This window comes from Paramormyrops kingsleyae, chromosome 3 (assembly GCF_048594095.1).
Source record: "Paramormyrops kingsleyae isolate MSU_618 chromosome 3, PKINGS_0.4, whole genome shotgun sequence".
NCBI lineage: Eukaryota > Metazoa > Chordata > Actinopteri > Osteoglossiformes > Mormyridae > Paramormyrops > Paramormyrops kingsleyae.
The window spans coordinates 12522297-12541638 of NC_132799.1; the positions used below are offsets into that span (position 1 = coordinate 12522297).

Sequence of the window (19342 nt, forward strand, 5' to 3'; positions counted from 1 at the left end):
TATATATATCGATAGATATATAGTAAATTATAACTTCCTCTGCATGTGTACCCCCTCCATCTGATTAACATCATTACCGGGCCTTTCGAAGTGTCTGCCTGCATCACCGTGACATCACCCTGCAGACAGGCAGCCTGACTGCACCTGGTCAGCACCGTGGGTCCCTGGACTGCTGCAGTGTACTCCTCGCCTTTGACACCACTACAGCATCTCACCAAGAATGCTGATTCAGAAGGCTTCTGGAGGAGTTGCTGATGCGTTCCTGTTCAGAGTTAGAAAATGTAATAGCACGTACCAGGGTTATACCTGTCAAGACGTTAACAGGAGTTTCAGCATGGCCTGTTGTGTGACCTATTAATATAATCCAAATATGATTTGCTAAGTTTTAGATCCATTTTAACCTTGACCCATAAATTAGTAATATTTAGTCGTGTTACTTATGGAAATGACTCTCCCCTTAAATCAACCCATTTCCACAGCCCCTTTGTAAAAAGAAATATCCCAAATTATTGCAAGATAATTGAACATATTTTGCTGCAGAATAAGAAATCGCCCCCAACACTAATATTTACGGTAACGGAGGTTCACATATGACGTGCACTTACTGGTGATTCACTGTATAATGAATTCTGCGTATTCAGTGGGTGAACTCAGTGTAGAGAATCCAAACTGGTAGTAAGACGCTACGGCAGCTAAGACGGTATTTAACAAAAGCGATTTCTAATCACTTCCAGTTAAAAGTCAAAGAATGGCAGCGTACAGATTGGTGCTGATTCGTCACGGAGAAAGCTGCTGGAATCAGGAGAACAGGTTCTGCGGTTGGTTCGACGCAGATTTGAGCGAAGCTGGGGTCCAGGAGGCGAAACGAGGCGGCCAGGCTCTCAAAGGTGCTGTACTTCACATAGCAGCGTTGTTTGTTTTGGTGTTATTTAACTTGTTGCCAGTCGTAAAATGAATGGTCTCGCCTTCTGGGCTGCGCGCTGTCGTTATGAGTGATGAAAGGCTGCGATTGGAGCTTGTCAGTTACTGTACATCAGCTAGATCCATCACTGCGAAATCCTTTCATGCGCAGAATTAGACTGATCATATCACTTTATGATGTATTATTAGCCATCTGTCTAATATATGAAAGTTGCAGCATCAGCATAAACTTGTAGGTTTTAGAAAGGGTGTCATTTTTTCCTAAAAGTTTTTGATTCACTTTTGTTTGTAGCCTGTTAGTTGGCATTGTAAAATGAAACAGAATTATTTGCAATAACGTTATTTTTGGTAAGCCATTTTCTGTTAGTAACATGAATTGATTTAAGGAGAGCTATTTGACAAGTTCCCGCCTCCAATCATATCTTGTTGGGGCCGACGTTCCTCCCAGTTTAGACAAATCAAAGCCTGCTTATGCTAATTTGCAGTTTGGTTACAGACCGCCCAAATCACGCCGTCACATGTGGACGTGCCGCTCAGAACGTGTTGCGTTTTTCCCCACTTAATAATATTCACAAAAATGTTCCACAAAGCCAAATGTATGGTGCTGACTGCTGTTAGATCCTTGCGTGAATAACGCATATGTCAACAGCTTTGGAAAGACTGATTTAGTAGCTCAGTATAATAAAAATAGAGGCGTGTACTGAGTTCAGGCTTTTTGCAATTACAGGTTTATAACTGATGAGCAGTAGTTTTTCCTGACTCAGATTTCTGGCTGCTATTCTCTTCGCCCCATCGTAGATTCCGGTTTCGAGTTCGATGTGTGCTATACCTCGGTGCTGCAGAGGGCCATACGCACACTTTGGCTCGTGCTGGACGGCATCGACCAGATGTGGCTGCCGGTGCACCGGACCTGGCGGCTGAATGAGCGACATTACGGCGGCCTGACGGGGCTCAATAAGGCCGAGACTGCAGCCCGGCATGGCGAGGCACAGGTCAAGGTCTGGAGGCGTTCGTATGACATCCCCCCGCCCCCCATGGATGCCGAGCACGACTTGTACTCTGCAATCAGCCAGGTACTGCCTGCCTCGTAGACACGTTACTCCCACCAGAGGCCAGGGAACATCATTGGCATCATGGGATATGTGGCCCAGCCAGGTATGTATGAGAGGTATTTTTTGCAAAAAATAAAAGGAAAATGATAAAAAGAAAATACATTACAATTACAATGGTATAGGCCTACCTGCCATTATATCGCACGACATAATATTTAATTTCGTATTTTCAAAATGTCTTAACTAAAAACTGTACAGCATGTGCAGCTGCGAACACTACCCTATAAGGAAGCTGGAAGTAACTTAAGCCCCGAAATAAGACGCTACGAATTAGAAGCTGCAGATAAGTAGCTAACTTAAGCCACTTGTGACTTTGCCATTAGTTCGAGCGACAAGGTTGACCACGGCCAAGAAACACGAAGACAACGGAATCGGCAAACGCAGTAACGCACTGAGAAGCGCAGTGGTGATCCGTAGCTCCGCCCACCGCCCCGCTCCGATTAACATATATTTACATGTAGTGAACTTGAAAAGGCAAAGTAGGAAATGAAAGGTCAAATTGGAGAATGAAAAGACAAAAAGGGGTTTTAATTTTATTTTTAAATTTTTCACATCTGAGTGGAAAATTAAAATGCAAATGGTGCTATTTCATTTTAATTTTTGCAGGATTTTTTGCACACAGACTGGAAACTAAATGGCAAAGTGGATATTGTATTTTTTTATCATTTTCATTTTAATTTTATTTTTTGCAGAAAATACCTCCCATATGTATGGGTTGTGTGCATGCATGAATCATCACCAGTGACAGACCTGCACATGTTTGTATGGATCCGACCCCATCCCATTGTTGTGGATGCATTTGTTCCCATTTCATTCCCCAAGCAGAGGAGTGCGGCCCTCCTTCCTGACCAGCAGCCACCACAGACTGACATATTGAAGCGTCATGTTTCTTCAATATATCTTTGGCCGCATTTTCCAATATCCGTGGGTTTGGTGGTGCATTGCTGGGTTATTATGTGATAAATAATTTGAAGTATCAAAGTGCAATTCAAAAGATCAGTTACTTTTGATTTAAGAGCTTGGTCTGATGAGGACAACTGGAATCTGAAGATAACAGGCCTGAAGGCGGACCATCTTTGTAGCTTGGACTGTCATCCAGCGCTCTCTCAGTTCTCTAGCAGATGTATATCTGACATGGAGACTCTTTAGGTAGCATTGTTGCCTCATTCCACGAGGTTTGGTGGTTCAAATCCCACTTGCGGTCTTTGTGGGTGTGCGGTTGAAGTCACTTTATTGCCATTTCACACACATTAAATGAAATCGCAATCCTTTGGCGCAAACGGCTAGAACAACAACAGTTGATCAGTAAACACTGGACGTTAAATACTAAGGGGGGAACAAATTAAAGAATAAAAGTAAAAATAAAATAATAGCAAAGGTTTGGACATACCTACCCATAGAAAGGTGTATTTTCATAATAATAATAATTCTTTATTTGCCATTTGCACAAATATATTGGAATTCTTCTCTCCCCATAGCTTGGGGGCCACAGTGTAGGGTCAGCCAATGTGCGGTGCCCCTGGGGCTGGGGGTAACGGGCTTTGCTCAAGGGCCCACGGACATGTGACCATCCTTCTGAGATCAGGGCTCACACCGACAATCTTCTGATCACAGGGACTAAGCCTGCAGAGCCACTCACTGTGCTGTTTGTGCTATTCTCTGTGTACTTAAACAAAAAAAATAAGAATTTGTTGGGAATGGCGGCAACGCTGTAGGTTGTAACTTGTATGCTGGTTGAAATCCTATGGTGGGCAGAGTGATCCCACCATTTGAGCATGCCCCTTATCCCCAATTTCTCCATGGACTGGTTGACCCTACTTTTTCCTCTACGCCAGCTTCATGAGGTGACATCCTGGGATGCTTTTCCTGCTGTCCGGAAGGAGGTCCTACATACATGCTTGAGCACTCATTGGCTGCTTTTCCTTCACTCTGTGGTCAAACTCCTCCAAAATGATTTCTATTGTATATAGGTTCGGTGGCCAGGTCATGTGATGTGACACTATCATTCTCCTTTCTAGGCAGCTTGGCTTGTCCAGACTTGTAGTGTAAATAAATAAGGAGGAATGAATGAACATAAATACAAAGTGGCCTTTTGCTAGTGAATTAAAAATGGATCACTGCTACCACATTGTGGCCAAAATGCAGAATGCAGTCTTTCCAAGAGTAAACACTAGGTTGTGGGGACATGCTTACAACCTACGACCAAAGAACAGAAGAACTGTCCATTTATCTGTGAAATTGTACACCCACTCCCTCCTGGACTATTATGGCTCTTGTATAAACACCTGTGTAAGTTGTCAGTTCAGACATAGTCTACTAAACATGCTTGACACAGTTACCACATTGGATGAAATAATCACATTTCTTTCTTCCATTCTCTCTGTATATGTGTGGTGTCTGCAGGACCGTCGCTATCGTGACCTGAGCAAGGACCAGCTACCCATCTGCGAGAGCCTCAAAGATACCATTGCCCGTGCTCTGCCCTTCTGGAATGAGGAAATTGTGCCTCAGATCAAGGAGGGCAAAAAGGTGCTGATTGCAGCCCACGGGAACAGCCTGAGAGGAATCGTGAAACATCTGGAGGGTGTGTATTCTACTTGTCACACCACTACTGTCTAGTATCTTAATACAGATGAAACCAATTAATACCCATGATGCATAATGGAGGCTGGCCTTTTGTCTGCAGACATGACAGATGAGGCCATCATGAACCTCAATCTGCCCACTGGAATCCCCATCGTCTATGAGCTGGACAAGAACCTGAAGCCCATCAAGCCCATGCAGTTCCTGGGAGACGAGGAGACCGTCCGCAAGGCTATGGAGGCCGTGGCAGCCCAGGGAAAGGCTAAGAAGTAGATCTGCTTGGCTGTGGGAGGAAACAGGTGAAGAAGGTGGCTGTGTTGTGTGTTGCACAGCTTTTAAAGAGGCTCACGCAGTCCCATTTACAGCCCATGCATCACCAGGCTTAACGCAGGATACAGATAATGTAATCATTAAACTGTATATGCTCAAAGGAACTTAGCCCTGCTTGCATCTAGCGCACCATATCTGAAGGTACAGAGGAATGCTAGTTGTTCTTCAGTTACCTACTACACCCTCTAGTTTTAGTTTTAGCTTCTCGTGATATTACGGTGATGTATTTGTATTTATCAATTTGGTTATTGACAATGACAGAACTGATGTTAACGCAACCTGTAACTCCGTCGGGAGCAAAACCTCATTCTTACACTGACTCTTCTGCTGTCTTGGCGACAGCTGTCATAACTACCAGAGGACAAGTGAAGGGTGCTGTGTGATTCCAAAGATTCTAAGAGGGATTGGGTGATGTTGCATAGAGAAGTCCTGTTCGGCGTCACGAGCATGCTGGCAGCTGCTTTACATTCCAGAACATGACAATGAAAAGGACAGTGCTCTCGTTATAAGTTGAGGCCTTCATTCAGAGCTATGGAAAAATCATGCCCCCCCCCCCCCTCCAAACACACAGACGAGTTTTATACAGGGGCTTCTCTGATTAACTTAATGAGCGTCATATTGATGCTGCTCTTGCTGTATTTACAGGGGGTACAACTTTTAAAGATGTGTCTGTATTAAAGTACCAAGAAGACAGTAAGGATTTGCCTTTTTAGTAGAGTAATTTATACCTGTCCGTATTGCTTTTCAGGGTTCCCCCTGGAGTTTGATTTCAATTCTTCACTTTTCTTTGTATTTTTGCTTCTACTAATCAAATTCTTCACTTTTTTTCAGCATCAGTTTTTTTTAGTCACTCTCTCGCCGCTTCTTAATAAATTAATCATTAAACCTTTTCCTTATAATGGGCGTCAATGGAGGGGAAACCGCTTAACGTAGTATAAAGTCCTTATTCTTAGCATTTCGGTTTAGATTTCTTGTCAGGTGAAAGTGTTTATGACCAGATATATGTGTGAGAAATATAGTGATTTTTGGTGGCTGTCTTGGTACATTAAACCACATTAAGCATTTTCACATTAAGCGTTTTAGAATGTCCCCACACTGATCGATAACATTTGCTACTTTTAAAACGGCCCATGCTCATTTGACATGGATGATTGACGTTCGTGTGTCCGGGGCGCCGGGCCAGTTTTGATTATGCCCTACGTGTGCTACGGTTGAAAATTGGGAAAAAATGAAATTCGACTTTTCAAAAATTCAAAATTCGTCATTTGAAAATTGAATTCGCCAGAGTGACGATTTGATGCCGTTTTTCTTCGTCACCATGGGTTCCGTTTTCGTCAATGGCGAGAGTGACGAGCGGCAGCGGGAACCCTGGCTTTTGTAAACCAAGGCTAAATGAAATGGTATAATGTTAAAGCCCGTGTCAGGAATATATGAGAGTACTGATACTGTCCTTGTTTTCTAGTGCTAATTCTGAGACCTGGCCTTTTTTTTACTGATTCCACACTGCCTTTTTTAAGCTTTACAGTGATTTTGGAAGTCTGGCTCTCCAGCTGTGCAGCTACTGTTATCACCTGCCTATGTGTGCATGAGGTTGGGGGCTGTTCAGTGCACACCCTTCCAGTGAGAGGTCACTTTACCTTTCCACCAGCAATCTGTCAGCATCACTCTGTTTAAAGGTTAACCTTTTGTCCAAATATATAAATAAATATAATGAGGAAATATCACAGTTTAATGTGCCTTGTTTTGTGTGTGGTAACATTGTGGCTTTACCTCTCCAGTTTTCTCAGCTCAATTCCTGCACTGGGTGTGTGTGTTTATGGATTTTGCATGTTCTTCCTATGTTTGCATGGGTTGTCTCTCAGTACACAGACAAGCAAAGATAAGTAATTTAGATATAATAGTGTCCTATGACTATTGGTTAACAATCCTATCTCTGAATTGACTCAACCTTGCAATAAAGGCCTTATTATTGTGGTCACATGACATTTTTCAAACACCTGGGAGGTATTACAGAAAGAGGGTTTTTTGAATAATTCCAAGTAAGTAGCTCAGAACTGCAATTTCTGCTTCAGAAACCGAGATCAAAATGAGTGTGACTCAGTTACCATAGAAACTAATGCTCTGCACTAAAGCTGTTGGAGAACAGGGGCCTGTATCACAAAGCAGGAATTGTTGCTTAGCTCGATAATTTGTAGAATACAGAAATGCAAAACTGCAGTTCAGCAAAGCAATCAAGGATTTCAAAGATGCATACAAGAAATGGCTAGAGAGACTTCTCTGATAACAGCCAGGTCTTCTGGAGCTCTTTGCAGAAACTTACTAACTTCGAGCTGAACAGCCTTCAAGCCTCCCCCTCCCTAACCTTGGCCAACCAGCTTGACGAGTTTTACTATCGGTTTGACAATCAGTAACCACCATTTCACCTCACATGGCTGACAGAAACCAATGACTCCTCCTCACACCCAATTCTGGAACAGCCAGTGCACCCCCAAACCACCCCGCAACCATCCCCCTCCCTCTTCTCATGCCCAGCAGGCCTGTATGGCACTTTAAAACACCACACAGATCTGAATACTCCAATTTTTACTGGGATCTTCAATAACTCCCTGCATGCATGCAGGGTGCCAGACTGTTTTAAGGTTGCTACAATTGTCTCAGATCCTAAGCCAAGATCACTTAACTGACTATAGGCCAGTTGCTCTGACCTCAATGAAAACCAGTGAATGTCTGATGCTGGTCTATCTCAAGTCCATCACAGAGTCCCCCCTTGACCCTCTGCAGTTCATACACAGAGCAAATCACTCAATGGAAGATGCAATTAACCTCTTCGTTCACTACAGTCTGCAGCATCTAGTCAACATATATGTCAAGATCTCCATACAATTTATTCTTATGCTTCCCACAAGTGATTGCTCCAACAGATTGTATTCACAACCTAAACACATCAGCATAGGGCAGTTTTTATTAATCAGACGTCCTTTCATAGCCTTAGTGTGCATATATTGTGGCATCTTTTTATAAATAGGTCAAATCAAATTTGCTGCAGTTAGTGTAATATAGTATTCAAAACAATAGACCAATGAATTATTTGACATACAGCACTACATTTTTGACATTGTGATTTCTACTACTTGTCATCCACTAATGTCCTTTATATAATTCTGTCATTTCAGATGTTTTGTAACCCTATGTGTATGGTTACAAATTTTGATGTCACGTTACCTCTGTCTAGGTTATTGATGAACTCCTTCCCTGAGCCTGAGAAGAGAGGTCAAGGTCCCTTCAGCGCAGCCCACAGGAAAGCGAGGGTCAGAACTTAAATGACCTTTGGCCGACTGAAGTCAAGGACTCAGTGCCTCTATGGGCTGTGAGAGGCCCTGGATCAGGCATCAGAGACTCTGGGAGCATGAGTCGTGCTCTACGGTATAGCTACTATAAGGAAGGAGAGGCACTGTCCTGTTACAATGATGTTGCCCCCATAATTAACCCAGATGGCAGATTCCATCATCACATAGTTATCCAGTTAAATAAAACAAACACGTGAAGAAAAGTATTTTATTGATTTTGTCTTTGCTGGGGAGGGAGAAAAAAAACATTATGTCGATTCTTTATTTTTATAAGTATTCTTTGAGGAAAAATTCAGTGTATTAGCCATATATACCTACCTGTTTTTCATCTTCAAGCCTCTCAATTTCAAGCTTGACTTTTTTTATTAAAAGTTCTTTATATATGATATCCAGTTCCAAGGTCCTCTTGTAAAGGGTCTTCACACTCTCCGATTCCATCTGATAAAAACAATGTACTTATCACTATACTGAATCATATCAAACACACATGTTCCAAAAGATGGCCCTGTACCAATACATTAATGTATGTCAAATTTGTAGCTACTTTACCATTCTTGATGTTGGGGCTGATACAGAGGGCCCAGCATGTGGAGATGACACTGGGTTAACTTCCTGCTGCAAAAAAGTAGAATACAAGTGAAAACACTGCCCATACAAATTCACTATGAGTAATGCAAAATTATTTACCTCTGTTTTTATCTCAGAGCAGATGGATAAGCTTTCTTCATCAATCTTTGTTGCCTGGAAGGGGGGGGGGGGAGAATCAGAACTGTGAAACCTGTGATGGCCTGTGACTGTAAAATGTTTTGATACTTACCTCAGGGTGGTTCTCCATGGTGGCGTGCAGTTCTAGGTATTTGGAAGTCCCATCCACTGCAAATGAGATATGTAGTCAGTCATAGGTAGTAGCATCAAAGCAGTGAGAGAGAGAAAATAAGCACTCCCAGTACTAATGGACACTGTGGAGGGCAGAATAGCTGGATCACAGCACTTACTACCTTGGAACCCTGTTATCAATGGGCTACCCTCATTATTCGAGAGGGTCAGCTCCTCCACCAGAATATTCTGCAGCGGTCCCCCTCCTCTCTGCTTTACAGAGCCCCGCTTTCTGTTGGCTGCAAATAATGCAACTTCTTAGTTTACATTAAATAAAGTCTCCATAAAAATAAGGTGATGCAAAATACTCACCAGTCTGGACAATATTTTTATATTTTGTTTTAACTTGTGTCCAAGTTCTCTTCACACCATTTGCACTGTAACTGGAATAAAATTGTTTCCTCAAAAATAGGAACTTCTTGCAGTGTCATCTGCACACATATAGTCTACACTGGCATACATTAAATCCTTGACACAGATACAAAAGCATTCAGCAATTGATGAAATGGCCATTTAAAATAATCCGGGTGTTTGAATGAGCGTGTGGTGGATAAAAGGAATATTTAATGGGTACTGAAGGGTGACAAGTTCATTTAATATTCAATAATAAAAATGACTATAAATAAAACGACAACGATCAATTAATAAAACCACAAAGCACTTGTTACAGCGAAATAGTCATGCACATGATTGTAAAGCAAAACAATTCATGACATGTTCATAAAGACAAACTGTACATACGCATTTACGCTGTCAGCGATCCGCTGCCAGCACGCCTTCCTTGCTTTGGCGGCACCCACGGTGTTGCTCTTGGCTTTAAATGTCCCTCTAAATTCTTCATATTTTTCCAATATAATGCGCTGTTCCTCTACCGAAAAATATGGAGCCCTATTGCGGTCCATACTTACGTGATTGTCTGATTCTCGCACACACCACGTTTTTAAGTTCGCATGCTCAGGAAGTAACAAAGCCTGAGTCATAACAGAGTGTTGCTCGCCCGCGCCACATCCATTATTTGGATTTGTTAAACTGAAACTTAGTTGAAACCCTGAGTTTGTTAAACGAGTTTCGTGATACACGTCTCTGCTCTCGAATAGGTTTTGTTCAGAGCATTAGTTGTCAAGGTAATTGAGCGACGCTTATTCTGATCTCGGTTTCTGGAACGGAAATAGCACCGATTTTAGATAGTAAAACGGGATTACTTACTCAACAAGAGACCCATTTCACGAAACCGGTTTAACAAATCCGGTGTTGGAACCTAATTTAAGATTCAACAAAACCAAACAAACGTAATCCTAAATAAACGATATCACGACGCTGACTACCAACAATCTATGTCGAGCCAGGTTTTCTTACTGAAACCAAGATTACTTCCCGAGCGCGTGCACATAAAAGCGTGCCGTGTGCAAAGATCAGCCAATCGCGTAAGCAGGGACCGCAATAGGGCTACATATTTTTCGGCAGAGGAACAATGAATGGAGAAATACGAAGAACTTAGAATGATTACTAAGGCGAAGTGCAACGCCGTGGCCGCAGCCAAAGCATAGAAGGCGTGCTGGCAGCGGATCGGGTATGTACAGTTTTGTCATTATGAAAATATCAGTAACTGTTTTATTTTCCAATAATATGCACGATCATTTCGCTGTAAAAAGTGCTTTGTGGGTTTTGTTCCATTCATTATTCTTGGTCTTTTTATTCATTACCCTTTTTTACGATTCAGTATTAAATGAATGTCACCGTTCAAAACCCATTTAATATTCCTGTATCCATCACTCTCACTCCCTGAAACACTCACACACGCGCACGCGCACACACAAACACACAAAGTGTTAATATTCAACTTGTACACATCTTTGTCGGGACTCTCCATTCATTTCTATGGGCATAACCCTAATCCTAACTATTACAACACTTTCCCTTACCTTGCCCTAATCTTAACCATATAAGTAACCAAACAGAATACCAGATTTCGGCAATGTCAGTTTTTTGATTGCATTCACAGATTTTTATAAAACTGAGGTTACCTTTGTTTAGACCAGAAAAATACCCCCCATGGTAAATAGTAAATATATATTATATAGCAGCGTGTGTGTGTGTGTGTGTGTAATCATATTGTGGGGAAAATATTTAATGCAAACTTTAAAGCCTAGTCCATACTTTTTTCGCCTGTCTTTATGGTCCGGGAGAACTCTGGTGTACATAAGAACTTCCAGTAATGCATTAGTCCGAGGAGGGCGACTGTCGCGGACTGCGCATGCGTATGTCAATGGTCTTCCACCAGACCGGGAGCCTGTATCACGAGACAGGTTACCAAAGTTAAGGATAGAATATAAGCTTCAGCTTAACAAAACCACATAAATGCAATCCGAGATAAACGCTATCATGACGCTGCCTATAAGCAATCTATGTCTAGCCAGGCTTTCTTACTGAAGCCATGATTACTTCTCCAGCGCGTGCACATAAAAGCGTGCCGTGTGCAACGATCACCCAATCACGTAAGTATGGATCGCAACAGGGATAATAGTGGCTTTGTCTCATTTCTCCCACTTGGCAGCGTTCATGTGCGCAAGTATTCAAGGGTGTCCCGTTCCTCGAATAAGCCAAGTGCAGCGCGCTTGACGTGCACTTTATCCACACTTTTGCAAATACCACATGGAAGTACATAGACCACAATGCACCGCGAATGTGACACTAATGTTTACATCTAACACGAGGAAGTCAGCCGGGTTAAATAAAAAAAAAAAAACATGCGGCATGTATTTTAGTAACAGGGAGATTGATTAAAAATAACCAAATCCTCAAAAAAAAAAAGTCAGCCGGGTTTATCAGAGCCAAATATACTTTCAAAGAAGTTTCAATGTAAGAGCGCAAAGGAGTATAAAGAATGCTTACACAGCCTAAGATACAGCGAAGGACAAGTGTAACCAAGACAGCTGACAGCATAGTTGTAGCGTGTCTCTTTGCCTATTCAGATATCATGTTTGTCCCATTGTTTTCAATGAATCCCCGCGCACAGACTCATACGTACATATACGCACTTGGCGTCATACGTCATAAGACGTCACCATAGCTGGGTCTCCACAAATCACATATTTACTACAATACCACATACAACAAATTAGTAGATAACCATACGAAAATCCACCATCTCAGAACAAAAAAGAATGAGCATTAAATAAAATATTACATTAAATAAACACAACTAAAAAAGAAAATAGCGGGGGTGGGGCATTAATCATATTAATATATCGCGAACTGAATACATTATTTTTTCAGAGCCTTAAAAACACACCTGGAAATCCTAAACAAATAACACACTGTATTATCATAGCGCATTTGTCCACCCCTTGTGCAAAAAGTGTACTAAAGTGTACTTTCTTTTAAAAAAAAGTCCACATTTTAATTACTCTTTAGTGTGTACTAAATACACTGTTTTGGAGCAACTTACTTGAACTTAAGTATATTTAAGTAGAAGTATTCTAAAATGTAATATAAATACACTAAGTGCTACTTTAGTGTGTTATTTTGGGACACTTTGTACTTAAGGAATATTAAATGTGTAGTTGTAGCACTCTTCAAAACACTGTGATATGTTAAAAAGGTATATATTTAAATACAACCTGTGTGTTACATTTTAAGGTCACTGAAAGACTTCTAAAAATGCACTTACATGACTTAAATAGGACAGGAGTATGCTATTATTCATACAAGATGTATTTATAAGAAATGTGCTCAAACCATACTTTTAAACCGTGTATTTCTAATAGTAATGCTTGAGTACTTCAGTACACTAGAAGACATAAATAGTATGTTAATGTGTCATGATAAACTTAATCACTCATCAAATTCATGGTCTTTTTTTGTCAAAATTATAATGTACAACACAGAGTGCTCCCTATTTGTCTGTATGCTGCTGGCAAATTTTTCCTACTGGATGATGGTTACGTTAACCAGCTGTCAGCTATGAACAGACTCACTAGCCAAGGACATTCACTGCATGTATACACCTGAAAAATAAGATGTTGGGAATATTCATAACTTTTGTGCTTGTTTATTAAAATAACAGTGCATTAAAATTACCGTGGTGATTTTAATTACAGTAGTGGCCAAAATTGTGGAATCCCTTCTAATTTTTAGAACTTTGTTCCAGTTACTTAATTAATTGTCCAATGTATATCATAAATTACATATTTAACCCCCAGTGTTGAATGAACACCTACAGTGTTTATGAGTGCAACTGGTTTCAAATGAATACTGTAAGAACCCAATAAACACTTTAGCTGTTTAACACAGAAATTTTTACTGGGTATAACAAGCATAACATCAATGAATTAACGGTCACTGAACTAACATATCTAACCTAATTTAACCATCATACTCCCTCTCTGGACCTTCAAGAACCTTCTGCCTGTAGTTTTGTTTACCTTAATCTCAATTTTTGTTTGTTGTCTTGTATTCCATGTCTGTGTGTCATCCCTGCCCGATGTCCTTCCTTATCCAGTTACACTCTGTCTCACTCAAACAGGCATCTTTATCAGCACCAGGCTTCATTGTGCTCTTACAGTAGCCTTCATTGTTGCGTCTTAAGGTGGTCCTGATTTCTGATGGAGATATACCAGGAAATTGTGTCTGGAAAACAAAATGGTAATTGGTACAGAAGTAATCAGCAATGATGTTGAAACAACTCTCAATAAAAGTGAAGGCTTGATGATACGTGATCTATGCCAAAAGATTTTTAATGACCAGTTGAGGAGTTGAATCTGAGGATTCAGGATCTGAATGAACTGATTCATTTAGAAAAACTATCCCTCATAAATTACATATTTAACTGGTTTAAATTTAAAGTTCAGGATTATCAAAATTGTTGTTTCCCATCATTTACAATTATTTATTTCAAAACTTCTAGTGAACACATCTTTGAATCATAAGGATTTTACAGTCCAAACAGATCATTTAAGCATGTGTAGGAATTAATAGCTCAAATAAATTTTAATATTCTCCACCAATATGTTTGAATTAATTAAAGTTTAATTAATTATTATTTAATGCCGATTATTAATCAATTGTTATGCCGAATGGTCGGCTCCTCCAAACTCTTTTGCGGTATCCCCGTGAGTCTGTTAATGTGAGACTTAAATGGCATTCACTAATTACCAGTATCACTTAGTAACCTGGGTTAGAAGGCTCGTCCACCGAGCTGCGTCACCAGGTAATGTGAACAATGGGTAGCGAAGCCCCCCTCACAGCCGATGAGAGAGAGCTTGGTGATGTTTCAGGCGAGTTTGAGGTTCAGAGCGTGTAGCAAGATTGCACAAAGGCAGGAACTTATTATGAGACACTCAATGACGGAGGCTAAAGTTGTGTAAAAGACATGCATTTATTCCTAGCTAACACTACAACTAACATAAGACAGACATTACACCTAACACAACAACAAACACGAAATAACGGAATAAAACAAACAATGTAATTATGAAAATGCAATGACCGGATTTAAATGAATAACCTTAAATGGGAAATACTGTTCTGCAAAGCAAGCACAGTTTGTGGAAACACAACCCTAAAGTCTTATAGCAGGTTAACAGAACAGCTTAAGTTGTAAGAATGAAAGGAAGTTGGTTTACTTGGTTGAAGAGTGGGGGGGGGGGTCTTGGCAGTGGATGGCAGAGCTGCTGAGCCGATGGCACTCAGGAAGGCGCGGCGTTTGAAGCAGTGGAGTGGAGCCCCTTTGGATTCTCTCTCCTGGTGAGGCTTTGTCTTGGGTGCTGTTCTCTGTTCAGCTGGGCCTTCACCGGAGGGTTTCTGGTGGGCTTCTCGTCTCCCGGGATGATGGTCTTTTCTGTACGGCTGCTGGGTGTTCTCTGCGCTGCTGCTGGTTGTTCTCTGCGCACCTTTGTTCTGAGGTGCTAGATTTTTATGGTCTAAAGTTCATGAATAGGGATGACCAGGAATTCGACTCCTGGCCCAATGGCTGATACAGACCCCAAGGGGGTCTGTATCAGTCCTTTTGGGATTTATGGCCCGCCTGATTCTACCTTTACTGATGATTTTCATTAAGCTGTTATAACTTTTGATACATCCACTTTTATGGTAATCACTGACCAGATTCGGAATCAGGGGTGATTAACAATCAGTTTGATACCAAACATGCCATACCAGCTTCACAGGTACATACCTCATACCATCTGCATTAATTGATTAAACAATTAATTATTTCATCTATGTGACTCATTCACATCAGTATAGGATACAGGTGTTTTGGGTTGCACCTCAACAGATGTTACACTTTGTGCAGATATTACATCAAATATTCATATTACAAACAGCACATCTTATCCATAGATAGGCGTGGCCGTTAGTTTGTAGTAATATCAATATAAGTTGCACATCTGGAAACAACATATTTTGTTTGGTGTGGCTTATGCCAATTCATCTTCTCCAGAATGGATAAAATACACCTTAATTCAGTTCTTTTAACATAGCATGGTAGAAACAAAGAAACTTGGTAACCGTCCACCAAGATCAGATAAGGACCACAAAGGAATGTTGGAAGAGAAGGGGGGTTTTAACAAAGAAGACTCTAGTTAGGACACATTGGTTACATTCACTTTCCAGATTCTTCTGGTATAACCATGAGAACATCTATACAATGGTAGCTATACCTATCTATTTATTTAAATTTATATGTGTTCAAGTGCAAAGGGGTGAAATAGGTGATACTCCGTGAACATGGTTATAAGGGTGGCACACAAAACACTGAGATTGTCTAAGGACACATACAAACATAACCTATCTGTATATTGAGACTAGTAGTCGTGAGTAAATCAATATACAGGGTATACAAAAGCCAAACTTAAATGAAACTTCCTTTAGGGTGTTTGTCTGTTGGGTGAGTGAAATGTAAGGCAGAATGTATGGGGAGGGGGTTGTGTGCCAAGTCGAGGGACCCCTGTCCGTGAAGTCCACTCTGCTTGTCTGTAGGTCCCTAAATCTTTGGGCAATAAAAGTTGGAGTGCTGGCCTCCCTTGATATCTGTGTGTGTGTGTTTATGTGTGTAACCCCCCTTTGGTGCCTCTCGTACCAGGCTCGGCCTTGTCTCATCAGGCCACCTGGAATTTAGGCCCTGTGATATGTGCATGTGTGATCCTACACATGCAATGTTTCTCTTTATTTTGATCAACAATAAAATAATAAATAGGCTTATGGTAAACATTTACAAGACAATGGGAAGTACATTTTCATAAAGTGTGTACTGAAAAATACAGAAGTTTTCCTTTAACATATTCATACATACTGATGAGTGCATTAACCTTTTCAGGATCCAAAGGACTTTCTTTTCTGAAAATCACAACGGCCAACTCTTGAGCAAAAGTGGACATTATTGTTCTTGAAAAACGATCAAACATTTTTTTTTTGGAACTCAATCCTCCAGTATGGCTGATCTGCCCCAAACACTACAGCATACAATTTTGGGTGAATAGGGTATGATCTGTGATTGCCCCAGTGTCACTTCAATTCGGTATAGTGTCCTGGATAGTTATTTCTTGACTTGAATCACCTGCGTGTTCTTACTCTTTCTGCTGATTTTGATGCTGCAGCTGAAGGGTGGACATCACTGAAGGAGCTACTGCGTAATGGTGACGCAGAAGGAATCTTAATTGCTTCTACCACTTTTCATGTCTACACCACATTTGGCAACTATATTAAGACAAAAACATACCACCTACCACCTGACTGGAAACTTCAAAATAAAAGGCTCCTGTGTTTGGCTAATTAGTTCAGTTATTCTTGTGCTTTTACATGTTTGTTTCCTTGATTGAAAGACTCATTCGGCTGTTTCACATTAACATTATTGACACATGCATGATTATAGGAGACTGACCAATCAGCACACAGCAAGAACTCAGTGCTAAAGTTTAATCCAGGTCTTTTCATTTGAAATAGTAGTTTGCAAATCCTGTCCTAGCTCATAGTGTCCCCCTGACATGGATTAGGTGGTCAGCCTACTTTCAACCATAGCCTTCTCTTTTGGAGGGTGCAAAAAGAGCTGTCATCCCTCTCGTTTGTAAATTTCTTATGTTCTCATATTCTAGGTCTGTTGAGGTCTGTGTAAAAACAAGTCAAATTCACTGAAGAATTAGTTCCATCAAAGGAAAACAAACCTCCAAAACGCAGGACCTTCGCTGCAACTGTCTTACTCAGTTCTTTGCGGGTAAGGATCTGAACTTAGGGAGGAGATGATGATTTGTGTAAATTTTCCATCACATTTGTCTTTAATAAGCACGGTGCTTTGTACTTTGACATAAAATATTAAATAGCAAATTTGAATTTCTGTATCACCTCCATGCTGCTCTTCCAGCTGTGATATAACACGTATCGCAAACGTCCACTTTGTTTTTGTCTGCATATGAGTGGGTGTTAATGTGTGTGTGTGTGTGTGTGTGTTCGTGTGTGTGTGTGTGTGTGTGTGTGTGTGTGTATGTATGTATGTGTATATATATATATATATACTTTTATTTACACATTTTGTTTGTTGTAGCTCGAGCACAATGTGTCATTTGTATAATTCTATAAGTGGCGAAGTATATGTTTTGAATAATTTATTTTGACTTTGATTACTAATAAAGTTGTTTTAATAAAAGATTGACTGTTGATTTAATCTCACCTACAACCATGTGTTTAAAGTAAATGCGCGTATTTTATTTAACAAAAGCGAAATATCACAGTACTGGACTACATAAAATGAACCATCACAGCAACAACAAAATGATCCAGAAATGTAGACCCTACACGTCTCACTCTCTTCCTACTGATGCAGGCGTAACATTTTTTTTTAACCTTTATTAGTGTCCACACTAATGCATTTACAGAAAGATTGGTTGTCGGATAGCGCTGAAAAATTTCTCCCACTTCTGGGAAAAAGATCCTCGGTAGTGCGGACGGAAGGCTAAATCGGAAGAAACATTTTGCCTTACTAAACGAAAACGTACAGGTATTAGTGCAGATCGGTACCCTCAGGGTTACGGTTAGGGTTAGATATGGTGAAGTGAAATAAGAACACTCAGAGGGAGGTTTGACACTGGTTAAGATCAAGAACCAAAGGTACACATCAGGGTAAAATAGAATTTTGATAACAGCGAAAACATTTTCACGGGTACACCAAGGTAATAAAAATTCTAAAATATTTTAAAATGTTTTGATAGCATGGTAAGATTTAAAAAGTAAAAAGTACATTACTCCCATAATTTTTAAGCTATATCTTAACAGTGCATTACAGTACAGTACATTGTAATGAAACTTCAAAAGTATACTTTAGAAATACATTTCTGTGGTGGACTGGCGACCTGCCCGGGGTGTACTCCGCCTCTCGCCCGATGATGCGGGGATTGGCTCCAGCTTCCCAGATGGATAAGTTTTCCAACCCGCTTATCCTACTGGGTCGCGGGGGGTCCGGAGCCTATCCCGGAAGCAATGGGCACGAGGCAGGGAACAACCCTGGACAGGGGGCCAGCCCATCGCAGGGCACACGCACACCATTCACTCGCACACCTAAGGGCAATTTAGGAACTCCAATCAGCCTCAGCATGTCTTTGGACTGTGGGGGGAAACCGGAGTACCCGGAGGAAACCCCATGACGACACGGGGAGAACATGCAAACTCCACACACATGCAACCCAAGCAGAGACTTGAAGCCGGGTCCCAGAGGTGTGAGGCAACAGCGCCAACCACTGCAGCACCATGCCGCCCCATGGATAGAAATACATTTACTTAATATGTTAAAATCATAGTTTAAAATATATTGTGGTACAGAGTATGTTAGTTAATATATTGTGAAACATCAAGTATAATTATTAATAAAAACAGTACCAGTCAAAAGTTTGGACACAGTAAGCCACCTACAAAGGAGAGTGATAGTGTCATGTCACATGACTGGGCCCACTTTCTTAAACTAAACCCATTACAAATGGTTTTGGAGGAGTTTGACCAGAGAGTAAAAGAAAAGCCGCCAATGAGTGCTCAGCGTACATGTGGGATCTCCTTCAGGGCAACTGGAAATGTACCCCAGGAGGCCACCTCAGTCCCTGGAGCCACAGGGGTTAAGGGCCTTGCTCAGGGGCCCTGTGGTGGCATCACTTTGCCGACCCAGGAATTTGAACCAGCAGCCTTCGGAGT

General features: G+C 41.0%; 2 protein-coding genes across 8 annotated transcripts; one reads left to right on the forward strand and one right to left on the reverse strand.

The window, feature by feature from the left end:
* The first annotated feature begins 601 nt into the window (after window positions 1-601).
* On the forward strand, window positions 602-8496 carry LOC111850339 (phosphoglycerate mutase 1-like). 4 transcript variants are annotated; one of them, XM_023824110.2, is made up of 5 exons: window positions 602-887; window positions 1720-1994; window positions 4437-4617; window positions 4720-4915; window positions 8179-8496. In XM_023824110.2, the coding sequence occupies exons 1-4, from the start codon at window positions 749-751 to the stop codon at window positions 4887-4889; spliced, it is 765 nt and encodes a 254-aa protein (XP_023679878.1). In that variant the 5' UTR covers window positions 602-748; the 3' UTR covers window positions 4890-4915; window positions 8179-8496. The 4 variants fall into 4 exon arrangements, with proteins under 4 accessions (XP_023679878.1, XP_072565723.1, XP_023679879.1 ...); XM_072709622.1 differs by lacking the exon at window positions 8179-8496 and adding an exon at window positions 5695-6667; XM_023824111.2 differs by lacking the exon at window positions 8179-8496 and adding an exon at window positions 6464-6667.
* LOC111850340 (uncharacterized) lies at window positions 8488-10564 on the reverse strand. 4 transcript variants are annotated; one of them, XM_023824113.1, is made up of 8 exons: window positions 9911-10564; window positions 9482-9552; window positions 9289-9408; window positions 9111-9166; window positions 8981-9034; window positions 8843-8908; window positions 8612-8731; window positions 8488-8519 (listed from the first exon to the last, which is right to left on the reverse strand). In XM_023824113.1, exons 1-8 carry the CDS (start codon window positions 10147-10149, stop codon window positions 8502-8504), a joined length of 744 nt encoding a protein of 247 aa, XP_023679881.1. In that variant the 5' UTR covers window positions 10150-10564; the 3' UTR covers window positions 8488-8501. The 4 variants fall into 4 exon arrangements, 2 of the variants coding, with proteins under 2 accessions (XP_023679881.1, XP_023679882.1); XR_011989480.1 differs by having other exon boundaries at window positions 8488-8731; window positions 8843-8905; window positions 9292-9408; XM_023824114.2 differs by having other exon boundaries at window positions 8488-8731; window positions 9292-9408.
* Window positions 10565-19342: the final 8778 nt, after the last annotated feature.

What these genes read in the sequence shown, in the direction of transcription:
- LOC111850339 (XM_023824110.2), top strand. Translation starts at nt 749, where the DNA reads ATGGCAGCGTACAGATTGGTGCTGATTCGTCACGGAGAAAGCTGCTGG. An exon ending in AGGCGGCCAGGCTCTCAAAG is followed by an intron (nt 888 to 1,719) that starts GTGCTGTACTTC and finishes GCCCCATCGTAG; the next exon opens with ATTCCGGTTTCGAGTTCGAT. An exon ending in TGTACTCTGCAATCAGCCAG is followed by an intron (nt 1,995 to 4,436) that starts GTACTGCCTGCC and finishes TGGTGTCTGCAG; the next exon opens with GACCGTCGCTATCGTGACCT.
- LOC111850340 (XM_023824113.1), bottom strand. Translation starts at nt 10,149, where the DNA reads ATGACTCAGGCTTTGTTACTTCCTGAGCATGCGAACTTAAAAACGTGG. An exon ending in ATCGCTGACAGCGTAAATGC is followed by an intron (nt 9,553 to 9,910) that starts GTATGTACAGTT and finishes ATTTTATTCCAG; the next exon opens with TTACAGTGCAAATGGTGTGA. An exon ending in TAAAAATATTGTCCAGACTG is followed by an intron (nt 9,409 to 9,481) that starts GTGAGTATTTTG and finishes CATTATTTGCAG; the next exon opens with CCAACAGAAAGCGGGGCTCT.